The following is a 25,628-nucleotide window of genomic DNA, read 5'->3' as shown; positions in this document are numbered from 1 at the left end:
TCTCTTTTGACCCTAATAGGTTGGGGCTGCCTGTAACCAAGTGCAGCATCGGTGGCTTTTTTTGTGTTCCACTCCCATTGAAGATATTTCCAAAGCAGCTACTTGGTCCTCAAATTCACACATTTATATTTCACTACTGTCTAGAACCCTATTCCAGATGAGATGATCATTTTGGCTAAGCAGTTTTACAAAATTTATTTTCTTCCTAATAGCAAACTCTCTCACCATCCCATTCAATAAGCTAGGGAGTCCCACATGTGAGAATATGCTGCCTGCTTGTCCAAGGATAAAGCAGTTAATTATCGTAACAGGTTTTTCTCACATCCCTCCCACCTCCTCTGGTTGACTTCTTAGCTTGCTTATGAAACTGAGGAAGCATGAGCCGATGTTGGGTGGGAAGGCACTACTGGTGCATTTGCGGTGTGCATGGTCTTGAAGCTTCATAACAAGCTTAAAGTGACAGTACACTTTTAGCAGTGTCCATACCGGGCTCTATGTATGACATCACCCACATATGAGAATATCTGCCTGCTATCCCTGGATAACACCTGTTACGGTAAGTAACTGTGCTAGTTTTGCTCACATCAAACTCATTCCTTTGCTCAAGCAAAAATTATTTTGCTCGCATGAATTTGGTCTTTAGAGGGCACATTAATATAACATACATGGCTTACATACTTTCATTCTTCAGGTACATATTGTATATGCACTTTTTAGACAGTTAGGCCCATTGTCTCTTCTGGTGGTGTGTTGTTGTCTGTTGTTCATGTGCTCATTTACCAAGTCCCCTACCTCCCCCCCACGCACACTTTTTTCATCCTTCCCCCAGTTCTACCCACTATTATGTAAAGTTCTTGCATTTGCTGCCAACTCTTTTTTCATGCTTCCCACATTACTTTAACCTTCCTGCATTTTTTCAACAACCCTTCTCCCAGAACATTCACTGGTTCCACTAACTCTCTAAGGCCCCTGCAAAATTCAATCTCCTTATTCCTGTGACTAGAGCAGCTTTACCATGGACTGGATTCTACTGTAGTTTCTGTGCTGTAAGTGGGGGAGGGAGGAGGAATGGAGAGCTATAGAAGGTTAAACTCAGAAAATTGTCTAGACACATTGGCCATTTTTCTACCTTCTAGACATTAGTGTAAGTGTCTATGGAATCTTGAAAAAGCCAGAAAGTTGGCAATCCTAACTCCTTGAATCCTAAGCACATCTCCCAGGGCCCTTCTAAAAATCTGGACTCTTGGTACATGCCTAGCTTGACTATGCCTCAATTATATAGATACTGCCTAACTTTCACGCAGAATTATGTGCAGAGGAGGGGCTCACTAGTGCCCTGTGGCTGTGAATATCATGCTCAGGGAATAAGATGCAATTATTATTATGTGGGCAAATGGCATAAGTTGTTTGACATCTGCTGCCATCCACCAAGCAATGAGAATGCCAGAGATAGTACAAAGTGAACATTTACAGTAGCCCAGGGCAATGTTGATGCATATGATATATATAATGGCATGTTTCCATTTTTATATGAAACATTTGTCCGAGAAAGCTTTGTTGTAAAAAGTCTAATATCTAAGGATTTTATTGTGAATTTTAAATCGTGTTCCTAGTTAAACCTCAGAAGGATCTGTGGTTGAGAGGAGTTTTTTTTTTTTTTTTACATGCCTTGAAGTGGTTTGAAAGAGTTTATTAATTTTGACAGTAGCAGACTTTTTGTCTAATACCATTTATAAATAATTTGTCTGTAGTGAGACACTGCTTCAGTGTGATAGGTTTGAAGAAATCAGTCCATTAACCTCCCCTCCTACCTCTATTTAAAGAAATATGGTGCCAGAAACAGCTGACTAGTCTGTTTATAATATATTTTTCTACACTGAGGGCAATTTTATAACACGACATCTAAGGATAATGTGGAAAATGTGCTTATTTTATGTTTATTTTATTAAAGATCAACAATCATCAATTATTTAAATAACAACCAAGATGAAACTCAAAAGCGCCATTGAGAATTTCTTCTTTTGAGACCTGGGGTCATTGCATTGGGGGCAACATTTTATTTGAGACATCCTTGCAAGTGCATTATATTCCATCTCAGTTAAATTTGTTTTCTTTGAACCTCAACAGTTAACTGCTTTTTTGGCTCTCGACTGGATGAAGTAAAAACAAGTGCTCTATAGTTTGTAAAAAGTGCTCCTACCTCAGCTCTGTCTATAGTCTATCTTGCTATATAGATTCATATTTCTTATTTCTCGCTTTAATGTAATATTGGATTCGTAGTTTGTGGACTTGAGTTGAGTTAGCCATATATGAAATTTATATCTTGACTAACCCACTTTCTGTACAAGTGAATACTTGATATTTAATTTGAAAAACTTATTAAAAAAAAATAATAGCCAACATGTTACTCTTACCCTCTAAATAGTTATGATGTGATGGTGAGAGGATAATTGTGTAAGGAGTACTATAGTTTGGGAGTGTATGGACTGGAGCTGTACCAAATAGCATATTTTACTGTTCAACTGAATACTGATAATTTAAAAATATTATTTGGAGTGCAGATACCGAATATTAATCATAGGCATGGCTGCTACTTTAGGGGCCTTTTTTTTTTTTTTTTTTTTACTAAAGCTTAGCAAGTGTTAAATCTTTAGTGTGTGCTAAGCTTTAGAAAAAGGGCTCCTTAGTAATTTTTTTAGCTTTCTTTGATGTTGGGTTTTGCTCAATGATATTTTAGATCCTACTGTTTTACTTTGTATTTTATAAAGGTAAGATTGGCTCCTCAGTGGCCTAGAAAGCCTTGGTTTTCCCTTCTACTTCAACTAAGTGTCAAGGATCCAATTCCATTGCAGATCTTTCCATCTCAATCTGCAATCTTTGCACCTAAAAGCTTGGTATCTGTTGACCTGACTTCCAGATTGTATGGTTTTATAATAGGCAGTGGGGCCTCTACCACTACTATTTGATGCTTGTTACAGATGACATTTCATTATTATATGTTGGACTCCATTGTCTTTATCCTGTATTTCTTTCTTTTTTTTTCTTTTTTTTTTTTTAATCATTTAAAAGCATTGTAAAATAGAAGTAGGGACATTAGATCATTTAATTTTTTTTTGTCCTTGCATAAAAGCCTTTTGGAATTTAATTTGGCCCCAAATTAACATATTACTAGAAAATCATATTGGTCTCTCATATGATACCATATTATTTGGTACTGCAATGAGAACACAAAGTCCAATATCAGCAAACAATAACAAATTGCTTTTAATATTGACAGGAGTTGCCATGCAGCAAATCACACAAAATTGGAAGGATTATACCAAGCTAAATTATACATTCTGGTGGAACTCGGTGTGTCACATTTATAAAATGGAGAAAATATTGGCATTACAACAAGGAAATATAAAAAATTTTAAGAAAATATGGGATCCATTGACAAAATATTCTAAAGATCAGATATCTTAACACATTGATAATAATAATATAGGGTTAGGGAGGGAAATATAGAAATTACTATGAGAAAAAATGAAAAAACAAATAACAGGGGAAAGGGATTCAATATATATTGTACATACAACTATAATTATTATAAATTAAATATTATGCTATTCATTTATTGTAAGAATGAAAATTTTATAAATAAAAATTTAAAAAAAAAAAATTATTTATCAAGTATAAACTTGTACAGACAGTAAAATTTAAGTCAGAAATACATATGCATATTAAATCAAGAATATAAAGTCAGAAATACATAACCATATTAATCAAAATTAAATCCATGATATAAAGTTTTTACTTAAATTTTAACTCAAGTCCTCCACACAGGACCAAGATGGAACAAGAGCGAATTTAATAACAGAAAATATATCATGAAGATTGCTACGGCTGATCTGAACTGAGCTCAGGGTTCCCTATAAATCCATCTTATCTAGGGCTAGATCTTATCTTTTTCTTTCTCCAGATGTGACAACGGCAGGAAGGCCGTCAGCTGGAAAGGTAAAAAATAACCCACATATTTTTGTGAAGAATAATACACTATACATTTGCATGGAGGACGTAAATAAAAGGTTGCCCCTAAGGCTAACACTCCTGGTTTTAGTAGTAGGAATTCTTTATGATGTCTCTGAGTATCTCTGGCAAGATCCAGATACATTTGTATCTGCATTCCTAGAAATTGTTTCTGTTTATTTCTAAAGAAAAGTCTCAATAGCCAGTTTTTATCTGGGGCCAAAACCACAGTTAGTAGTAAAGTTGCAGGTTCTGCCCTTTCACTATTTGAAGATTCCAATAAAGTGGACACATCCAAAGTTTCCTGTACTACCTCTTGTGTTGTTTCTGCAGTTTATTAGGAAGATAATAAGCTTGTGTAAATGGTGGTATCACTTCCTCAGATAATTCCAAAATTTCCAACATATAACTTTTTAGCATCTCCCAAGGAGTAATCATTGAGACCGTAGGAAAATTCACTAATCTTAAATTGTTACTACGGGAAAAGTTTTCCAAAGACTCAAGCTTCCTCCTAAGATTGGTATTATCTATAATAAATGTTTCATGAAGCTGTTTGGTCTTTGATATCTCTTGGTTAATGCTGACAATTGCTTTTCTAGACTCCAATGTTTCCATTTTCAAGTTCTGAATATCCTTAGCTTGGCCTTTTTATTTTCTCTTCTATTTGATTAAATTGAGGTTTTATTAATTTTGGAATATTAGCAACCAGGTCCCAGATAGAATCTAATGTTACCTCCCGGGGTTTTTGAAGTTGGAGAAAATGGACTGCAAATTCTTCTCCAACTTCAAAATGGACTCCAAATGGTTCTCCTCATTGAACACTCTCCTGGGTCTGTCCGTCCCTTTCAGAAGTTGACTCCTCTGTCCCTGCATCTAGATTCTCTTGTAAATGTAGAGAGTCTGGCTCCATGCTTCCTTCACAGATTTCACCGGCCTCCAGAGCAGGACAAGCTCCCTCTTCCAAGAACTCCCCCGCCTGCGGGGAGCTGGTAACCTGAGGGCGTGGGGCGGAGCCCTCGTGTCGGGGCTTAGCATGATTTCTAGTCCCAAAGAGATCGCCTACGTTCCACCCATTTGGGGCATCTTTAGTGGGACATCCTCCGGCTGCTGAAGGGCGCTCTGCATGCGGTGGATAAGCTCATCTATATTATCCATTCCGGGTGCTCCAGAGCTCTGCGAGGCCCCAGCTGAGCTCCTTCCTTTCCGTTTGGGCATCTTGGGGTAAGTTTAGTCTGGCACAGTCAAAATACTTAGTGAACTCGCCGACACGTGATGCTCAGCTAAGTCAGTCAGCAGCCATCTTGATCCCTTTATCCTGTATTTATATGTTCTGGCTAGAATCTTTGGTTTGTTGACCTTTACTCCTACACATTGACACGAGACTAACGTAGCAACCACACTACCTTATGCAAGCTATGAAACTAGCTCAGTATGAATAGGATCAGTAGTTTTCAGCTGCTGAAATGTCAGGATTTTTCTTATTTCAGATACTTTTGTATTATCTTACGTTGATATATATAGCAGACAAATGTTCTTCGTGGAACAAAGCCAAATGATACAGCTGTATCGCTTAACCCTCAATTGCCCCAGGTTCTATAGCTAGATTGTGAGCTCACTGGGACAGAGAGTGAAAATACTTAGAGTACCTGATTACAATTGTAAACTGATTGTGAACCACTCAGATGGCTATAGCTGATGGTTGGTATATCAAATACAAAATGATCTTGAACTGTATTAATCTTATCTTGCAAGTTTGTTTCTTCTTGGAGGGCAGTATGCCCTGAATGATATGCTATAAAACATAAAGAAATGATGAATATTACAATCCTCAGTCTTTCATGAATAAAAACATGAGTACAATTGTGACATTTGACAGAATTTGATTTGAGAAAAAGGTTTGTTAAATAGTTTTCTTGACACTCAGACTTTTTTTTCCTGCAGTACCAAGAATTATTCTTCTAGGTCCACCGGCTTCAGGAAAAAGGACATTGGTAAGTAAGCACAGCGCTCGGTAGTTATTTCTATTGAATGTAATAATATAGCTGCATTAGCAAAGGTCTATGAAAAATAGACATAACTTTGATAATTTCAGTTAGAAATCATCATGCATGCTTTCCACTTCTAAATGATTATTAGTGAACTAATAGCAGAGTTATATTATAGAGGTGCCCAAAGTACAGAGAGGTTTCTTCCATTTTGCATTTGTGGGAAAAAGTACTTAGGGCTCCTTTTACTAAGCTGCGTTAGGACTTTAACGCACAGAATAGCGTGCGCTACATTGCTGTGCGCGCTAGACACTAATAATAATAATAATTTTATTCTTATATACTGCCGTACCAAAAAAGTTCTAGGCGGTTCACAACAAGGTGAGCTAATACATGGGATACAGATAAAATACAAATTAGAATAATGGACTTATAAACAGATAGACAGAAAGCATTTACAATATAATGCAGAAAATACCGGCATGGCAGGGAAAGACGTAATACATAGAACAGATAGAATACATCAAGTTGAATATAAGGAAAAAATGATTGAAAAAATGAAGCAGAATGCATTAAGATACCAGCCTATCAAAGAGTTGATATGCATTGAGCTAGTGTTAGTTCTAGCTGTATAGTGCGTGCTAAGCTGCGTGTGCTAAAAACACTAGTGCACCTTAGTAAAAGGAGCCCTAAGTCTGGAGGGTTCATAGCTCATTTCATTCAGCATATGATGCTCATAGCTCATTTCAAAATTATGTATTATTTCAGAAACAAATATGCAACCACTTTTTGGGCTGAATATAGATGTGACTTGCTTTTAACATTCCCAGTAGCATTTAAGATTTCTTAAAGACCAGCTATTGGCTTTCCTCCTGCTTTCAGTGGGTATACAGCTGTACATTGATGATAGGTTGCTTATTTAAACTTTCTAATGACTAAAAAGGCTTATGCAAACCTTTTTGTTCTTTGCAAAACGTTAGCTATCCCATTTCTCACCCCCTCAGGCAAAGATGCTTTGTAAACAGCTCAACTGTACACACTTGACTCTGGAATATCTCTTATCGGATGAAACATCCAGATTGGCTGCTGAAGCTCTTCGATATGGAAACAAAGGTCAGGTATGGACAAAGATATATTAGCCCTCAGGTTGAAAATGAATTTTATCAGCTTGGTCAGGGCTAGATTTGCTTACAGTATAAAGAAGATAAGCTACTGCTTAAGGCCTCATATTTCACTAGAATGGACAACTATTAATCCTAAAATATAATTCCAGTGCAATAGGTGAGCTCTCTGCAGCCTAGAAGGTGCAAGTTTCAGTCTTCTAGGGGTGACAGTATGCCCCAGGGTCCAGATACCTTTTCAGAGTGTGTGAGATTTTTGTGCTCCGAGTTTGAAGTCGGGGATCTGGCTGTTCTGTCACCCCCTGCACCCCCTTGACGTTACCTCCTCAAGAATTTCAGCGTCTGAGCTAGCTCCATCTATTCCTTCTTTGCAGCCTGTTCAGGGAGCGCCAGCGGCAAATCTGGTCCTTGCAAAGGCTGCACTGATTGGTTTGGAGGATCCGGGTTTGAATGATGGATCTGTGGATCCATTAGGGGCTCCGGATCCTAGTGGTGATCAGACTGTGGTGCTCTTGTGGCGCTGCTTGATCTGATTGCTTGGTTTTTGCAGGGATTGAGTTGGATGCCAAGCCTCCTATTTCTTTTACTACTTCTCCCTGGCTTTCCTGCATGCACTCGCAGTCTGAGTCCTTTCTGTGGCATTCGGCTATCAGTCTCATAGTTACGGAGCAGTTTGACTCTTCAGATGGACTTTTACGGAATGCTTGTGCTATCTCCTGCCAATACCCTCTGGTGCAGGAGTGACGGCTGCTTTTGGGGGTGGCCCTATGTGGATTCCCAGGGCGCTCTGGTGACCCGACGCACTTCACTTCCTAGTGACAGTTTTTGACTCGGCTAATTTACGAGTTGAAGCTGCTGTGGCGATGTCCTTTGTGCTACACCTGCCTAGCTTGCTACATATGCTAGAGACTGTGGCGGTAGAGCCTCCTCCTCAGCTTCTGATGGCTGGGATGGACTTCATGACAGATGGTTCTATGAACTTTTGAGGGGGCTGGCTATAGGGTCAGTGTATTCTTTGTCAGCCCACTGAATGCTTTAGTTTTCATGTAGTAAGGAATCGTTTCATGGAAGGTTTTGAAAGCGAGGACCAGGGCCTTGAAGGTACAACGTTTTTGACTGGGCAGCCAGTGCATGGAAGCTAATGCAGGGGCAATATGGTCGCAGATGCCTAGGTTTTTCAGAAGGCGGATTGCAGCGTTTTGCACCCGTTGGAGGCGGGGGAGAGTTTTGGTAGGCAGGCCCACTAGTAGAGTGTTACAATAGTCTACGCGGGATAGTACAAAAGCGTAGAGTAGTTGGACAAATTTGGGTTCATGTGTTACTTATACTAGGGGCCACCTCTATTATGGCTCATTTCTTCGTTCCTTATTTTATTTGGGTAAAATTTTATATTTTTTGATTCCTGTTTTACACAGTCGCGCTAGTGGCTGCTGCACAGTAATGGCCTTGAAGCCCATGGAGATTTAAAGGGCTTTGGGGCTGTTGCCGTGCAGCTTTGTAAAACAGGCTGTAAGTTTCTAATGCGCCATTGCCAGGGGACAGTAGTTTTCAAAGTTTAACTACTTTCCTTCTAAACATGTGCTTTCAGGGGTTGAGATCCCACTTTTAGTAGTGTTCTAACGTTACTAAGCGCCTCTTTTTTTCAGTACATGAGGAGACTTAAAAAAAGAAAAAACACTTAACCACTTAAACAACTTTTTGTTTTTTTTGCAAGGATGTTAAATCCATTCACACTTTTTTTGTTAAATCTTTGAGGGGATTTCATGCTTACTGGCATATTGTTTTGGTGTTATGCTTCCCCTTACTGTTTTCTATTGGTTTTCTCATTTTAAGGCTTATTACATTCTTTTCTCAGCCTTCATGAGATGTTACAGAATAATAATACCAGTATTTTTATCAGGAGATTTGTTTTTCTACACAGCCACTATGCTGTTCTAATTTTATACTCCATAGCATCGGCCTTTCTTTCCTTCTAGAATAGTTCCTCCTTTTTATCCTCTAAAGTTATTCTTTTCAAGAAAATCATGCTTTTGTTTGATATGAAATTCCTTTCCCTTTTCATTCATATCTGCTCAGGGAACATGACTGGTTTCAGTTGCTCATTTGGCCTGCTGCTCCAAATGGGTGCTTTAGTCAGTAGTCTATTGCCTATATTTAGATTCACCTGCCTCTAGGAGGTCGTTTATTAATTTTTCAACCTCCATGTATATAGGTTTCTTTGGAATCTTCCTTTTACCTCTAGAAGAGCATGGAGTTCCTCTATTCATTTTTTCCATTAAGTTCCTTCCCTTGCCTCCGCGCTCTCGTATCAGACATTATGTCTAGGTTTTTGCGAGGCAACTTGAAATTTTTCTGAGTTCTTGGAACCCAACTCTCCCTCTATCCCTTTTATTGAAGCTAGGGAGTCCGACATGTGAGAATATGCTGCCTGCTTGTCCTAGGATAAAGCACAGTTACTTACCATAACGGGTGTTATCCGGAGAAAGCAGGCAGATAATCTCACATCCCACCCACCTCCCTTAGTTGGTTTCTTCGCTTGGGCATAGAACTGATGACCTCGCGAGCTGGCATCGGGCAGGAAGGCAATCACGCATGCACGGTGCGGGCAGTCTTAAAGCTTTTGAATTCTTAAAGTGAATGACGTCACCCACATGAATCTGCCTGCTGTCTCCGGATAACACCTGTTACAGTAAAGGCCTCTTCTATCAAAATGCGCTAGCAGTTTTTAGCGCAGAGAGCCACGCTGAATGGCCCGCGCTGCTCCCGATGCTCATAAGAACTCTATGAATGTCAGGAGCAGCGTGGGCCATTCAGCGCAGCTCATCACGCTACAAACTGCTAGCGCAGTTTGATAGAAAATGCCCTAAGTAACTGTGCTTTTTCTTCTAATCAGAGAAAGCAAACCGTTAAGTTCAGCTCTCAAGCTGTCTTTTAATATTTCTCACATTTCAGAAGCTATACTAAAGTCCAAGTTCGGTGATGGTAGGTTTTTAATTGTTTCTTTCTGTTTGTGCACTTTTCTATTTTCCTGTGATGTCTATTCTTGTGTATTAAGGTTATGTGTTCATGTGAATATTATTTCTTATTATGAAGAGAGATATGTTAACAAATTTTACAATACATGTTAAAAAGGAAATGCCTATTCTCCATTACTTTGTCGTTCAAAATACTGAAGACCTGAGGATGTATGATGCCCTAATATGGCAGAGCACACAAGGCTTTACTTTCTGTCTCCATCTGCTGGTTGACAGGCACAAACTACAGGTTCTGGTCTGGTAGCACTAGAGGAAATAAAATTAACATGTAAGACCTATTTGCTCCATGAAAGTGAAAAAAAATTGAGAATTTATAATTTGCTGCAGGCTGTGATCATTTTAATTCAAACATGCTTTGCTTAGTTGAAAAACAAATTATAGCACTATTAACCTGTCAGTCCTAAAATATGTTTACATATTATTACATATGAAATAAAATTATTGCCCTAGGCTCTTAACTACCCTCAAACACTCACTGTGGTGATTACTGATCTTTTGATCATGTCTGGGGGATATATTTCTTAGCATACCATCACACTGTAAGAGCATTACTTTACCACAGAGTGGCATTTCATATGCTGACTTTGGCTACCTTCTCCTGAAATGCTGCTATAAAGAGTTAACACATCTTTCTGCCACATACGAGGGGAGGCACAGGATGGAGGACCAGGATTAAGACTGCACCGAAGGAGGCTTCTATCATTTTTCTTTAAATTGGCTTGGCAAGGCTCAGCAAAGTGGACCCCTGGCAGTCACCAGCCTTGCTTGACATGACACATCAAAGTAGCAAGTGAGACAGGGATGGTGTGTGAAAGCAATGTGAAATGCCTTTGCAGCAACCAGATGGGAGGATAAGGGACTTTGATGCATCACACACCAGGGCTTGCCTGCTTTCAAGATATTGCTATTCACTGGCTTTTTATTAATATGTTGTTCTTTACTTGTATGCTGCCATTTGTGTGGCAGATTTTTTAAGGAGGGTAGAGAAAGACAAGGTATACAAGGAAAGGGGATGAATGTATGCATGGAGTGGGATGAGAGAAGAGCAAAAATTCATTTTGAATGCATTGTGAATATTTATATTTTTACCTTTTTGATTCTTTTGCCCAGGAAATTCCCGGTGCACTGTGGGCCAAGGTGATCCAGGAGCGCCTGTCAAAAATGGACTGCATCAAAAGCGTAAGTAGTACAGCTTTAGTTAACTCACACTGTACAGTCTGCCAGCAGGACCTCTGGAGCCACTTGCACTCTGCCTTGCCCTGTCAGTAGAGGGAGTCTGAAGCTTTATGAAGGGAAGATGAAAGTATACATATGCTAATAGCACTGTAGAGAGATGATCAAAGACAGAACAAGCATAACTTTGGTGGTTGTCTGGGGCACCCAGTGGAGCGCATAAAGGGCAAAAACATATAAACAGAAAGCAGAAATACACTGGCAAATTATATCTAGTCTGCCTAAAGTTGGGTGTCTATATTGGCACATCTAAGGAGCCTAACTTAATTGATTAATAGGCTTAATTGGCACTGAAAATCTTTATAATTGGCTTTAATTGGACTTAATTGAAAGTTAGGCACCTAACTAAAAAAAAATGATTCTATAAAAAGTAGGTGCCTAGTCCAAAGTGCCTACCTAAAAGTGGGTATGGTTAGGGGTGGATCATGAGTGTGTTTTCAAGTTAGGCACCTCTTTGTGAATTAGGTGCCGGTATTTAAGTGAACAAAATTCTGGCATAAATTGAGTACGTGTAAAAGATAGGGCATCTGAAGTTCTGTTATGTCCCTTCTGGATTCCATATGCTAGGTGTTAAATCCCACCCCGCAATCTGGGAGTTGCAGAAATCCAACACTTTTTTGAGCACAGGCTCCTCCCCCTTAGTCCGAGAGCTAAACATATCCAGTTTCAATTGCAATCAATGCAGAAGTCTTTTGCAGTTGCTCTGCTTCTTTTCTTATTTATTTCGTTTAAAGCTTGTTTAGCTCGGTGGCTTCAGTGCCTTGCCACCTCTTTTGGTGGTCGACTCTTTGAGGAAAGGAAACAGTCCCACAGAGCTGAACTGCTGTCTCACAGAGAAACTCTGGTGGATATGTGGTAGAGAATGACACGGTGGTTGTTACCCGTGGCTAGCCGCGGGTAACCCGCCGAAACGGGGAAAGAAAAATAGTAGTCGCTGCAGGGATGGGGACAAGGCCATTCACTGCCCCGTGGAGCAGTGAATGGTCTTGTCTCCGCAGTGAGGCATCAAGGATCGCGCAGTCCAGCAGCCCCCACACGACCGATCACAGCGTTTAGCCAGCTCTCTCCCTCCACCTCACCTTATATGCTGTTTGCTGGCTTTCTTTTTCCCGAGCCGCACGCGTTCAAAAAGACACGCACACGCGGCTGCGCGAGTTGATCAATCTTCTCCTCTGACGCAACCGGAGACAGGAAGTTGCAGGAGAGGAGAAGATTGATCAACTCGCGCAGCCGCGCCTTTTTGAACATGTGCAGCTTGGGAAAAAGAAAGCCGGCAAACAGCATATAAGGTGAGATGGAGGGAGGGAGCTGGCTAAACACTGTGATTGGGTGAGTGGGGGCTGCTGGACCGCATGATCGCACGTGTTCCCAGCTCACACTAGGAAGGAGGGAGTGAAAGGGAAAAAGATTCTGGGCCAAGGGGATGAAGAGGGAAAGAAAGAAATCCACAGCAGGAAATAAAGGGGAGGACAGGCAGGTGAGCCAGATGCTGGAAGCAGGGGGGGAGAAAGAGGGAGAGAAGCTAGATGGGGTTGAAAAGAAGATACATACTGGTATGGAAGAGGAAGATAGGGGAAATCTGGACACAGGAAGGTAAAAGAAAGAGGGGAAATTATGTGCATGGGGCATAGGGACAGAGACATAAAGGGGACATGCCAAGGGGATGGTATATGGACACCGGGGGGGGGGGGGGGCAATGCCAGATACATAGGGGAGATATTAGAAATGGGGAAAATAGGAACACAGAAGTGAGATGGTTTGTGGGGATGGGACAGGGACCGAGCTCGCATGCTCTAGCGGCTTGCACAAATTACATTGTAATGTGCCACGAAAATAAGAGGGAGGGAGGTAGATAGATAAGCCACGCGAGAGGAGCTGAAGGGTGGTAGAAAGGAACAGATGGTGAAGGAGGGAGAGAAGGGTGGTGGTAGAAAGGAATAGAACATACATTGAAAGAGGGTAGAGAGGAACAGACCCTGAAGGGAAATGTGGAAGACAGAGTGGGGAGAAGATGCTGGAAGGGAAGAAGACAGATACCAGACTATGGGGGAGCGGAAGGAAGAAGATGGGTGCTAGACCAATTGGGGGGGGGGGGTGAAGGGAGAGGCACAGTAACAGCAAATGGAAGACGCAGAGGGAAGACGCAGAAAGAAGACACACAATGGATGGAAGGAATTGAACAAGAAGATGTGGAAAGCAGAAACCAGACAACAAAGGTAGAAAAAAAAATTATATTTATTTATTTATTTTTTGCTTTAGAATAAAGTAGTATATTAGTTGTGTTGATAAAAATTTATAAACAAAAGCCCTGCCAGCTGAACATCTCTTTCTCTAGTTCAGCAGCCAGAACTTTGATTTATAAGAAAGGAATAAGCTAACTATTGCAGTACTAAGGCTTATATGGATGCTGCGGGGACGGTGATGGGGCGGTGAATGGGATGGTGGTGACGGGGCGGTGAAGGGGCCGGTGGGCCGGTGACGGGGACAGATTTTTTACCCATGTCATTCTCTAATATGTGGAGTCAGCCTGATGTGTGCCACTCTTCTTAAACTCAGAGTTCCTTCCCCTGGGAGTTTGCTTGCCCACTGACCTTATCATAGGTTTTAAGCGCAGACTATGTGCATCTGTAGCAAAACCCCCAGGTTTCAATTCGCAGGCTGCTTTTTTCACCCCTGACGAGGGTCCGTGGGGGCGGAGGTCACAGTTGGTGTCCGGCTGACTGGCAGTCTGAAGATTTCAAGTCTGGTCCATTTGGAGCTGTTTCTAGAAACATAGAAATATGACGGCAGATAAAGGCCAAATGGCCTATCTAGTCTGCCCATCCACAGTAACTATTATCTCTTTCTTTCTCTGAGAGATCCCATGTACCTATCCCAGGCCCTCTGAGGCAGAAAATCCTTTTCCTCCATCCTAATGCTATTTAAAACTGCTGATAGTCTGGCACTGCATAACTGTGAGTAAACTTCCCTTATTTTCTATAGGAACTTCGGGGTGTCTTCTATCCCACCAATACCTTTCAGTTCTAGGCGGTTTACAACAAGAATTGGCCTGGGTATTCCCAGGGAGTTTACAAGGTTAATAGATATAATATGCGTCGAGATCTGGGGAGGGTCGATCAGGTTTAGTTAGATCATTTAACATATTTCTTTCCTGAATATTTGTGTTTTGTTTTTTTATTTTTTTATACAATCTTTATTCATTTTTCAAACTTACAATAAGTGCATCAACAAGTACAATCAAATGGACTTAATAAAACACTTAATATTCAGCAATAAATCAAATTATATATTTTATCCCCCTCCCTCCCACCCCTTTTATTTTATATATTACTTATTATATCTTTTAATAAATACTTTCCTATTTTCGTTCCCATTAATAAAAACTCATAAGTTATCCCCCCTCCCCCTATCTTAAACTTATACTATTAAGGGAAAATTAAATCTATTCATTGCAATAATTTGTTAATGGCCCCCACACCTCTTGAAATTTTTTTAAAAAACCCTTCTGTATAGCTATTGTGTTTTCCATTTTATATATGTGACACAATGAATTCCACCAAAAACTATAGTTAAGTCTCCTCCAATTTTTCCAATTACGGTACTTGTTATTTGTTGTACAGCCACTCCTGTCATGATTAGTAGAAGCTTATTGTTCTTAGATGATATTTGGCTCTTAGCCCTCATTGACATGCCAAATAATACAGTATCATATGATAAAGCAACTGGATTTTCCAATAAACAATTCATTTGGCCCCAAATTGATTTCCAAAAAGCCAAAATAAATAGACAATAGAACATTAAATTATCTAAAGTTCCTGCTTCGAGATTACAATGCCAACATATATTAGATTTAGAGCTATCCAACTTTTGTAAACAAACTGGGGTCCATAATGTTCTATGTAAAAGAAAAAGACACGTTGTGTCTCATAGATGCCGACATTGTACATCTCATCCTCCAAGACCAAATTCGTGGCCATTTGAATGTTTTGTAGTTGGGCGTCATGGTCAGCAGATTGGAGAGGTGGCGGTCTAGTCTCGCTGCTCTGGTGCTTAATAGTCCGTCATATATTTTTTTTGTAATACGATTTTAAAGTCATTTTTCACAGTTTCTGAGGATAGGTTTCAGGCCCCCCCCCTGTGGCGTACCAAAGGGGGGGGGGGCGGTCCGCCAAGGGTGCAGCCTTAGGGATGGTGCACAGCCGGACAGGTCCGGAAAATTCAGCGGCATCGGCGCCCCCCTGCCCTGTGACAGCACTCAAGTTCGGCCTCCTCCCGGCATCAGCAGAACTTCAGATCTGCAATAGGTGCTCAGTCAAAAGCTTCCCCTGACTGAACTGCCTGGGCGGAAACAGGAAGCTGAGTCAGGGGAAGCTTTTGACTGAGCACCTGTTGCCGATCTTAAGTCATGAGAACAGGTGGGCACAGTTCCAGGAGGGCTGGCTTACGTGCGTGCGGATACAAGCAGGCACATGGTAAGCATTCCGATGAGGATGGCTGCTGGAGGAAGATTCTCGGGCCTCACTTCGCTTCAAGAAGTCTCTTAGTGCCCTCTTCCTTAGTTTGCGTGCCTGTGAAGACAGGCGAGCACAGTGCAAGCAACACTGTTCCTCGTGCGCTTGGCCCAAGCAGCGAACGCACAGATCGTGAGGATCCAGTGTATTCATCCTTTTCCTGCAGCCCAGACATTTCTTAGATGTTTCTGGCATCTTCAAGATGGTAAGTAGAAAAAGTCTTGATTGTAGACAAAATGGTGATGGAGAGTTGTGGAAAAATCCAACCGATGGGAATGGGCGGAAACTAAAGACGGGGGAAGCAGGGGGAAATGGGTAGTGCTCGGGCATGCCCCGTGGGCCCGGCACTGCACGTGCTTAGAGAGAAAAAAAAAAAAATTTCTCTCTGAGCTATTGGAGAGCTTATCCGCAAATTGGGAGCTGTTGGGACAACACCCATATGTGGCTGACTCATCCTGCTTGTCCTAGGAGAACCATGCACCCATTCTTGCAGACACAGCCTAATAAGAGCTGTTGGCATGGCATCATTCCAGCAGCCTCAGGAATTCTGTACAGAACCAAATTATCCAATCCACTTTCATGATGATGATGACAAAATTCAGAAGCAAAGATAAACTAAGCAGTCTTCTACGCTTTGTGTCTTGCCTATATCTGGTCAGAAAACCCAGTCCTTAGAGGACTACTGTATTTATAAAGGTATTCTAACAGCTAAAGTTTGCAGCTGACAGTTGGTTTCGACCCATAACATACAATGGATGTACAGAAGTCAAAGCGATAAAGCAGTTCCTAGAAATGTGCATGCAGACAACTAATGTTGCATATAAACAGGATAATTGGAGGGTTCCATATAGTACATTTCACAACCCCATTATGTGAGACACCTACATTGCTATACAGCATCTCCACAATTACACAGGCAGTCATTATTTACAAGTCACAAGTCTCTAAGGTTCCAGTAAAACTCTAAAAGTCAGACATATTCCTTTTCTTACAAGAGGATGGAATTATTCGAACTACCTCTCAATTACATAGGTATACTATTCACAGCCACTAGCTCTGTGCTGGCATATGAACTCATTGGGTAATACAGAACAGCAGTCAACCTGGGAGTTCATCATTAACCCACATTTAAGCCATAATAAGCAACCAACATGGCACCACACCAGTAGGGGTCCTTGCTTTCCTGCAACCAGACGGTAAAAAGGTACCTCAGAGAAAATTAACTCTTTCTCTATCAATCCCTACTCCAGACTTGTGCTATCAGGGACATGTCAGGCACAAGCAACATGTCTTTTACATTTATTCACTCAGTACGCTGTAGAAGCAAGATGTCAACCTTGCAGCTGATCATTAAATCACATGACAGCCATATAAAGGAGACTCAGAAAGGAAAAGAGCAGATTCCACTACTGTTTCCATTTAATTTTTTCCTATTCTATGGATTTCTGTTCTTAACATGTCAATCACTTCTTCATAAAATTAACCTACACTCTACTGCCAAACAACAACTTCTTCAGTGGCCTCTACCGTGGACCCTTATATGGCGCATCTTCGTCCTCAGTCCCTTCTTTGCAACTCCTTTCCAGTTTACACCAAGACATGATATCAGTTGTGACTTTCCAACTTTCTGACCTCACCACTCTATTTTTCTCGTTAATATATCACCACCACCTCTTTCTACAACAAGTAACTAGGGACTCCCAAACAAGTGTGACTACATCTCCCCTGCTTGTCTCCAGCGAAAGTGCAGTTGCTTACCTGTAACAGGGGTTCTCCGTAGACAGCAGGGGAATGTAGTCACACTTACCCTCCCTCCTTCCCCTCTAAGATATGTATATATGACTGCTTCAACTAGAGACAAAACTGAGTATTAAGGGGAGGGGCCACTAAAGATCCTAGCAAAAACGGTAGCAGAACGAGACTTGGGGGTAATCGTCAGTGAGGACATGAAGTCTGCCAATCAAGTGGAGCAGGCTTCGTCCAAGGCAAGACAAATCATGGGCTGCATACGAAGGGGTTTCGTCAGTTGTAAGGCGGAAGTCATTATGCCATTGTATAGATCCATGGTGAGGCCCCACCTGGAATACTGTGTGCAATTCTGGAGGCCGCATTATCGCAAGGATGTGCTGAGACTGGAGTCGGTGCAAAGAATGGCCACCCGGATGGTCTCGGGACTCAAGGATCTACCATACGAAAAACGGCTTGACAAATTACAGCTATACTCGCTCGAGGAGCACAGAGAGAGGGGGGACATGATCGAGACGTTCAAGTATCTTACGGGCCGCATCGAGGCGGAGGAAGATATCTTCTTTTTCAAGGGTCCCACGACAACAAGAGGGCATCCGTTGAAAATCAGGGGCGGGAAACTACGAGGTGACACCAGGAAATTCTTTTTCATTGAAAGAGTGGTTGATCGCTGGAATAGTCTTCCACTACAGGTGATTGAGGCCAGCAGCGTGCCTGATTTTAAGGCCAAATGGGATCGGCACATGGGATCTATTCACAGGGCAAAGGTAGGGGAGGGACATTAAGATGGGCAGACTAGATGGACCGTGGGCCCCTATCTGCCGTCTATTTCTATGTTTCTATGTTTAAAGGAGGGAATTCCTTCAAATGCTCAGTAAGCCAAAGGCATACTTTTGCTATGGGAGAGTACCGACAAACAGGATCAGTCTATGACTATATTCCCCTGCTGTCTATGGAGAACCCCTGTTACAGGTAAGTAACTGCACTTTCTTCAGACCCCACTCATTTGACGCAGCTAGAATGGAGAAGGATGGATGTGGTCCCTCTACACAAAAGTGGAAGTAAGGAAGAAGTAGGGAATTACAGGCCAGTAAGTCTGACTTCTGTAGTAAGCAAATTAATGGAAATGCTTCTAAAACAGAATTGTGAAGTTTCTGGAATCCTGTTTTAGTGTCTTTGCAAAAGTCAATTAGGGAAGAGGGGTAAGATTTGCCTCTTTGCAGATGATACCAAAATCTGCAATAGAGTAAGACACCCCAGATGGTGTGAATAGCATGAAGAAAGACCCAACGAAGCTTGAAGAATGGTCTGAAATTTGGCAGCTGAACTTTAATGCTAAGAAATGCAAGGTCATGCATTTGGCTGCAAAAACCCGAAGGAACAGTACAGTATAGCGGGTGAAGAACTTATGTGCACGACAGAAGAGCGGGGCTTGGGTGTGATTGTATGTGATGATCTTAAGGTGGCCAAACAGGTTGAAAAGGTGACAGCAGATGCTAGGGTGCATAGGAAAGAGATATGGCTAGTAGGAAAAAGGAGGTATTGATGCCCCTGTATAAGACTCTGGTGAGACCTCATTTAGAATATTGTGTTCAATTCTAGAGATCGCATCTTCAAAAAGATATAAAAAGGATAGAATCTGTCCGGAGGAAGGCTACTAAAATGGTGCGTGGCCTTCATAATAAGGCGTATGGGGATAGACTTAAAGATCTCAATATGTATACTTTAGAGGAAAGGCGGGAGAGGAGAGATATGATGGAAATGTTTAAATACCTATGTGGCATAAATGCGCATGAGTCAAGTCTCTTTCAATTGAAAGGAAGCACTGGGGATCCAAGATGGATGCCACCACCTGCATGCTGTGAGGATGCCTCCAATCGTCTTCCTATTTTTTCCTTGTAAAGGTGTGGGCATATTCTCCACCTATGCCGAAGAGAAGGGGGAAAAGCGTCGACGGAGCCTCCCGGTGCTCAGAACCCCCTCTTGTTACTATAGACAATTTTCTCAAACACCTCCAACAAGAGCAATTGTTGTTGGAGAATCACCCGCTGGAGACGCCGGCAGTGAGTAATGCCGCGGTGATATACTTGGGCTAGATGTCACTCTGAGCCCCAACCTTAGGACTCCTCCTCTACAGCTGAAGCTGCATGATATGAGATTACCTCTGAAGAGGAAGTTATCCCGTCTCGAGAGGCCAGTATATCAGAGGGCTTGCTGGTGGAAACAACAGAGAGGTCTAATCCCCCTGAATGAACTTGCACCCGGGACATCTCAAGCTATTGAGGTACAAGGTTTTCAGGAGGTAAAACAAGCAAAAGAACAGTATCTTACTACACCTGAAGTAGCTTTTCAACAGTAAAACTCCCAGAAGTTACCCTAGATGCCCTCTGAGATTTGGTGGCAAATTTAGGTAATTCTCTTGGTCCACAAATAAAGGAATTAAAAACCCAGAAAGAGGAAATTAAGGGCTCCTTTTTACTAAGCTGTGCTGCCGCACACGCTAGATATTAACGCCACCATTGAGCTGGCGTTAGTTCTTGGTGCATAGCGCAGGGTTAGCGCACCTTAGTAAAAGAGGGGGTAAGTCCTTAAAACAGGATTTGACTTTGGTTACAGCAGATATTCAGAAAATGGACAAAGAGGTGATTATAATTAAACAAAATTAAGATCTAATCGTGAAAGATAACATTATCTTAAGGAAGAAGCTTGAGGCACTTGAGAATAGAAATCATGCCAACAATCTACGTTTGATAAATTTCCCCAAGATTTCCTCAGTTACTCCTCAAGATATGATTATACGCTACTTCATGGAAGTTCTAAAAATACTGGAAAATTTGCTACCTCCCCTTACAAGGGCTTATTATTTACCTACAAAGTCTCAAGATACACTGATACAGGATTGTGACCAGCAGGAAGGTCATTTGGATGTGACTGCATTATTGGAAGAATCAGATAGAGAAGCAGCTACTCTCTTATTGACTGTCGCATTATCCCCTGATAAGGACTGGATTCTTAAATTGTTCTTTAAGAACAGATTTAAAGATATTCCCTGACGTTTCGAGAGAAACGCAGAAGAGAAGATAAGAATTCTTAATTTTGAAACCGGGGGTACCCCTGCAAATGTATTATTAGATACCGCTCTTTAAAATATGTTTTTGTTGACCCGTCTCATTGTGTTAGTTTTCTCTCCATAAAATGCTTGGAGAATGAAGGAACAACAGCTCCTATATAATAGATTAAGCTCTTTGTTTCAGCAGCAGATATACTAATCCTAATTATTGTTATGTTTTAGTAAACTATTCTTTTATAACCTCTTGGATCATATATGAGGACTTGAGTGTAATTAAGTTTTTATTTCTTTATATATTTGATGATTTCTGCGTTAAATTGATTTGTCTTAATTGCATTTTCTGTACAAGATGTTATACTTGGAAATAATTTTGAAATTAAATAAATAAAAAGAAAGAAAGGAAGTTTCAAGTTTTATTAGGATTTTATATACCACCTATCAAGGTTATGTAAGCGGTTTTACAATCAGGTACTCAAACATTTTCCCTATCTGTCCTGGTGGGCTCACAATCTATCTAATGTACCTGGGGCTATGGAGGACTGAGTGACTTGCCCAGGATCACAAGGAGTAGCGCGGGGTTTGAACCCACAACCCCAGGGTGCTGAGGCTGTAGCTTCAACTGCTGTGCCACATTCTCCTATGAGAGGGCATAGGATGAAGTTAAGAGGTGATAGGCTCCAGAGTAATCTAAGGAAATACTTTTTTACAGAAAAGGTGGTAGATGCGTGGAACAGTCTCCCGGAAAAAGTGGTGGAGACGGAGACTGTGTCTGAATTCAAGAGGGCATGGGATCTCGGAGAGAGAAAGAGATAATTGTTACTGCGAACGGGCAGACTAGATAGGCCATTTGGCCTTTACCTGCCATCATATTTCTATGTGCTGGTAGTGGAGTTTCCTGTTCGGGAGCCCCATTGTCCGACTGTGGCAGACCTCGATTGCAGTAGTTGCCAGTCCGATTTTATGCCTCTTCTGTCTCCTGACACTGCTTCTATATTGGATAGGGCTGATACCCTGGCCGGGACTAATCACCTTGGCTGCCCTTAGAGTCCAGATTTGGGTGCTGATGCTTCTATCTGCAGACTTTTTAAGTGTGATTCTATCTACCTTTTTATTGTTGATGTTCTGAAAGAGCTCAAATTGGATTCTCCACCTTTCACTTTTCAGGCTTTGTTCATGGACTGTTCTCATTTGCCTTTTTCCATTCCATCCACAGCTCCTTGGTCTGGTTTCAGAGCAATGTGATACCCCTGAAAGCTCTTTCCAACCTTCTAATGCTATGTCTAAGCTTTATTTATTTATTCAATTTTATATACCGTTCTCCCAGGGGAGTTCAGAACAGTTTACATGAATTTATTCAGGTACACGAGCATTTTTTCCTGTCTGTCCTGGCGGGCTGTCAATCTATCTAATGTACTTGGGGCAATTGGGGGATTAAATGACTTGCCCAGGGCCACAAGGAGCAGTGTGTATTTGAACCCACAACCTCAGGGTGCTGAGGCTGTAGCTTTAACCACTGTGCCACACTTTATCCCCTGACTCCTGATTTTCAGCAGGTTTTTGAACAGTCTAAAGTAGATTCCGCTGTGGCACAGGATATCCAGCGCTCAAGTTTCAAGTTTATTTAAAATTTCTTATACTGCCTAATCAGACTTCTAAGTGGTGTACAAAATCATAAAAACATACATTGGCTAAAATACAGATTTAAAATTGACAAGGCATCTCTAGGGATGATGACAACATTCAGAGACATTTAAAACCATGACAAACGGGGACAGAAGGTAAAAAGGCAAGAACTACAATATTCAAGGTATAAGATAACGTTTAGGGGAAAAACAATAGGAGTGGATACTGAAGGTAAAATCATTCTAGGTCGCCCTTACAAGGGCAGTTAGGTCTCAAAGGTGTCAAGAAATAGAAATGTCTTTAACTTTGTCTTAAATTGATTAAAGATTGATTCATCTTGTAAATAAGCCGGAATACTATTCCATAGAGAGGGAGCATTCACGAAAAATGGTAGACCTCATTGTGTTTATGTATTTTAATGACGGGATAGAAATGATGGGGGAGTGATGCTTAAGGACTCTCAGGATCGCAGTGTGGCATCTTTAGATATCAAAGTGGTGGCCGCTGCTTCCTTTCCAGTGCAAACCTGACATACCGATCTGCGCAGTGTGTCCTCTGTGGAGGTGCATGCCTATCCTCTGCTGGTGATCGATGGTATGGATTATGTGGCGGATGGCTTTTATGATCACATTTGAGTTCTTAGCAATATCTCTGCTTATGCAGTATTTGTATGCTGGACTCTGGATTTGTCTTTGGGCTGGAGTCGCTGCCTCAAAAACCATTTTAAGCAGACTTCTTTCAAGGGCCAGCTTCTTCTTGACAAAGTTCTAGATAGCCTCATCACCAGTGTTGCCGAGCACTGCCCTGTCTTTCCCTGTGAACAAGTTTCACCGGACATCGGGAGGAGCGCATAGTGCCTTTCGTTCTTCCCACAGGTGTCATCAGGGATCTGCAGGTTCTTCCTCCCAGAGATATTCCCAGAGCTACACCCCTGTTATAAAAGTTCTAATTCCATGTGTTCTCAGACCTCAGGTTCCTGTGCAATGGTTGCACCTAAAAAGCCCTGATGGGGGTCAGAGGTGCTTCCTCATATCGGAGGGCCGATTTCTCAGTTTTATCAGGACTTTCATCGGATAAATGGGTGCTGACCATCATTCGGAAGCGGCACAAGTTAGACCCCTTTTGCCTACCTCCGGATTTGCTTCTGGACTCCAGAAGGTCAGCCGGAATAGGAGTCCAGGATCCGCGATACTCTGTAACGTCTCATAGACATCGGAGCGATGGAACCCGTTCTGGAACACTAATAAGGCTTAAGTGGATACTCCTTATACTTCATCATGCCACAGAAAGGCACGGAGGATTGGAGTCCCATTCTGGATCTAAAGTCAGTCAACCGCTTCTTGTGGATTCCTTGTTTCTGTATGGAAACATAGTGCATGGTGATAGTTGCTACCTCTCCTGGAGAGTTTCTAGCGTCCTTGGATTTCACAGAGGTTTACCTCCATATTCTGATCTCCCTTAGTATCGCAGGTTTGCATTTTCCATGTTCTGCAACAGCATTTCCAAGTCACAGCTCTGCCCTTTGACTTTGCGACGGTGCCCCGAACTTTCACTAAGGTGATGGTAGTTGTGGTGGCTTTTTTCTACCGGCAAGGAGTCCAGGTCCTTCTTTTCTGGGCTCTGTTTCCTCAGGAGTGCAAAAGTATGGGGGAGACAGTGATGTCTCTCCTGTGGATATTGGCAACTTCAGGAAGAGCTGCTTAATGCTCTCCCAGTCCCTGGAGTATCTGGGCCTTGTCTTCGATACCAGACAGGGTCGTGTGTTTCTTTTGAGGCACACAGACAGAAACTTCAACAACAGATCATAGGTCTCCTGGACCATCTTGCTCCCACAGCCTGGCATTATAAGCAGGTTCTGGGGTCAATGGCAGTTTAAGTTTAATAAAATTTGTTAAAATTGTGTATCTGTGTTTACTAAGCGAATAACAATGGTACAGTTAAACATAAAGTAGACATTTACTAATAATGGAGGGACATAACGAACCAGTATAATAGGTCAATAAAGGGAGAAATACAATCTTTATAAGGAAAGAAACAAATAAGGTAACTACAACAGGAATTAGGGGAGAAAAAGAGAAGAAAAAAAAAAGTGTCAGTTAAAAAGGAGCTAAGGGATTGGCGGAATAGAAATCAGAGCGCAGGGAAGACGTGTTTCCCCTGAGCTCCGCTGTTCTCCCTCTGCACCGGCCCTTTTGAACAAGATTCTCTATGCGAAAATACCCCAAATTGCTTCATAACCAGCCAGCAATTATATGGACAAATTTGTCCAAAAAGGAACCCCGGAGATGGCAACTAGAGGCGGCAGAAAGGAGCGCGAAAAACCGAAGCCGGGAGTGGGGGCCGAAAACAAAATGGCGGGCGCCCCGGAGACCGCGGAAGCCACGTGCGAGGACATGGTCGCACGAATTACGGAGGCGGTGGTTCTGGCACTGGGGACTAGGCTGGATCAGGTTACCGAATCCCTGGCATCACTCTCAGCCTCAGTGACTACCTTTAATAACCGGGTGACTGAGGTGGAGCAGCGTGTAAGCACTACCGAAGATTCCCTCACTCTGGTGCAGGAAGAACTGCGTCAGCTCAAATGTACAGTCCAAGGCACATCAGACAAGCTGGAAGACCTGGAGAATCGCTCCAGGCGAAATAACTTACGTTTGGTAGGCATCCCAGAGACTGTGCTGGATTCTGACCTACATACAGTGCTGGAAAAATGGCTAGCGGAGGAGCTGCTTTTAGCCTCTACCTTCGGCCCTCTCAGGATTGAGAGGGCTCACAGACTGGGCAGAAAGCAGGAGGGGTCACCTAAACCCAGAATAGTGATCATACGCATCCTGAATTTTGCTATTAAGGATTTGCTGTTGAAGAACTTTAGACAACGGAAAGAACTCTTATTCCAGAACCATAGGATTTTGCTGTTTCAGGACTACTCGGCGCAGGTGGCGGCCCTGCGGAGAGGCTATTCGCCCGTCTGCAAAATCTTGGTGGAGAAACAGTTGCGGTTTACCCTACAATTTCCAGCCAAACTTCGGGTTCTTTACAATGGACAACCTGTAGTGTTTGACACGAGTGCGGCGGCCCGCGCGCAGCTGAACGCCTGGTATCCTGATTTGGCTGCTCGCACCTGAAGGGGCGCGCTGGCTCCTGGCGTCCAGTGACTGGCGGCCTAAGGCTGCTGAAGAACGGGTGAGCCCCTTTCCAGGGCTTTCAGTGGGACTGCCTTGATGTATGCTGTTTCTATGGCTCTAGGGTCTGTGAGACTATGTTCATATGCTAAGTGCTGGCTTATCAGTACTCACTAG

General features: G+C 42.1%; 1 protein-coding gene across 7 annotated transcripts in view; it reads left to right on the top strand.

Moving 5' to 3' along the window:
* Nucleotides 1-25,628, top strand: part of AK8 (adenylate kinase 8) — a 226,705-nt gene that overhangs the window by 7,973 nt on the left and 193,104 nt on the right. For 4 of the 7 annotated variants that reach the window (XM_033962215.1, XM_033962212.1, XM_033962216.1 and 1 more), the window contains 3 exons: nucleotides 5,950-5,999; nucleotides 6,998-7,111; nucleotides 11,260-11,328. In XM_033962215.1, coding sequence (XP_033818106.1) covers nucleotides 5,950-5,999; nucleotides 6,998-7,111; nucleotides 11,260-11,328 — 233 coding nt within the window. The remainder of the gene's footprint in view (nucleotides 1-5,949; nucleotides 6,000-6,997; nucleotides 7,112-11,259; nucleotides 11,329-25,628) is intronic. The other 3 variants (XM_033962214.1, XM_033962218.1, XM_033962217.1) reach the window with 1 other exon arrangement.

Source organism: Geotrypetes seraphini, chromosome 10, assembly GCF_902459505.1.
Source record: "Geotrypetes seraphini chromosome 10, aGeoSer1.1, whole genome shotgun sequence".
Lineage (NCBI taxonomy): Eukaryota > Metazoa > Chordata > Amphibia > Gymnophiona > Dermophiidae > Geotrypetes > Geotrypetes seraphini.
The sequence above is the reverse complement of the archived record's forward strand: the minus strand, read 5'-3'. Positions and strand labels throughout refer to the sequence as shown.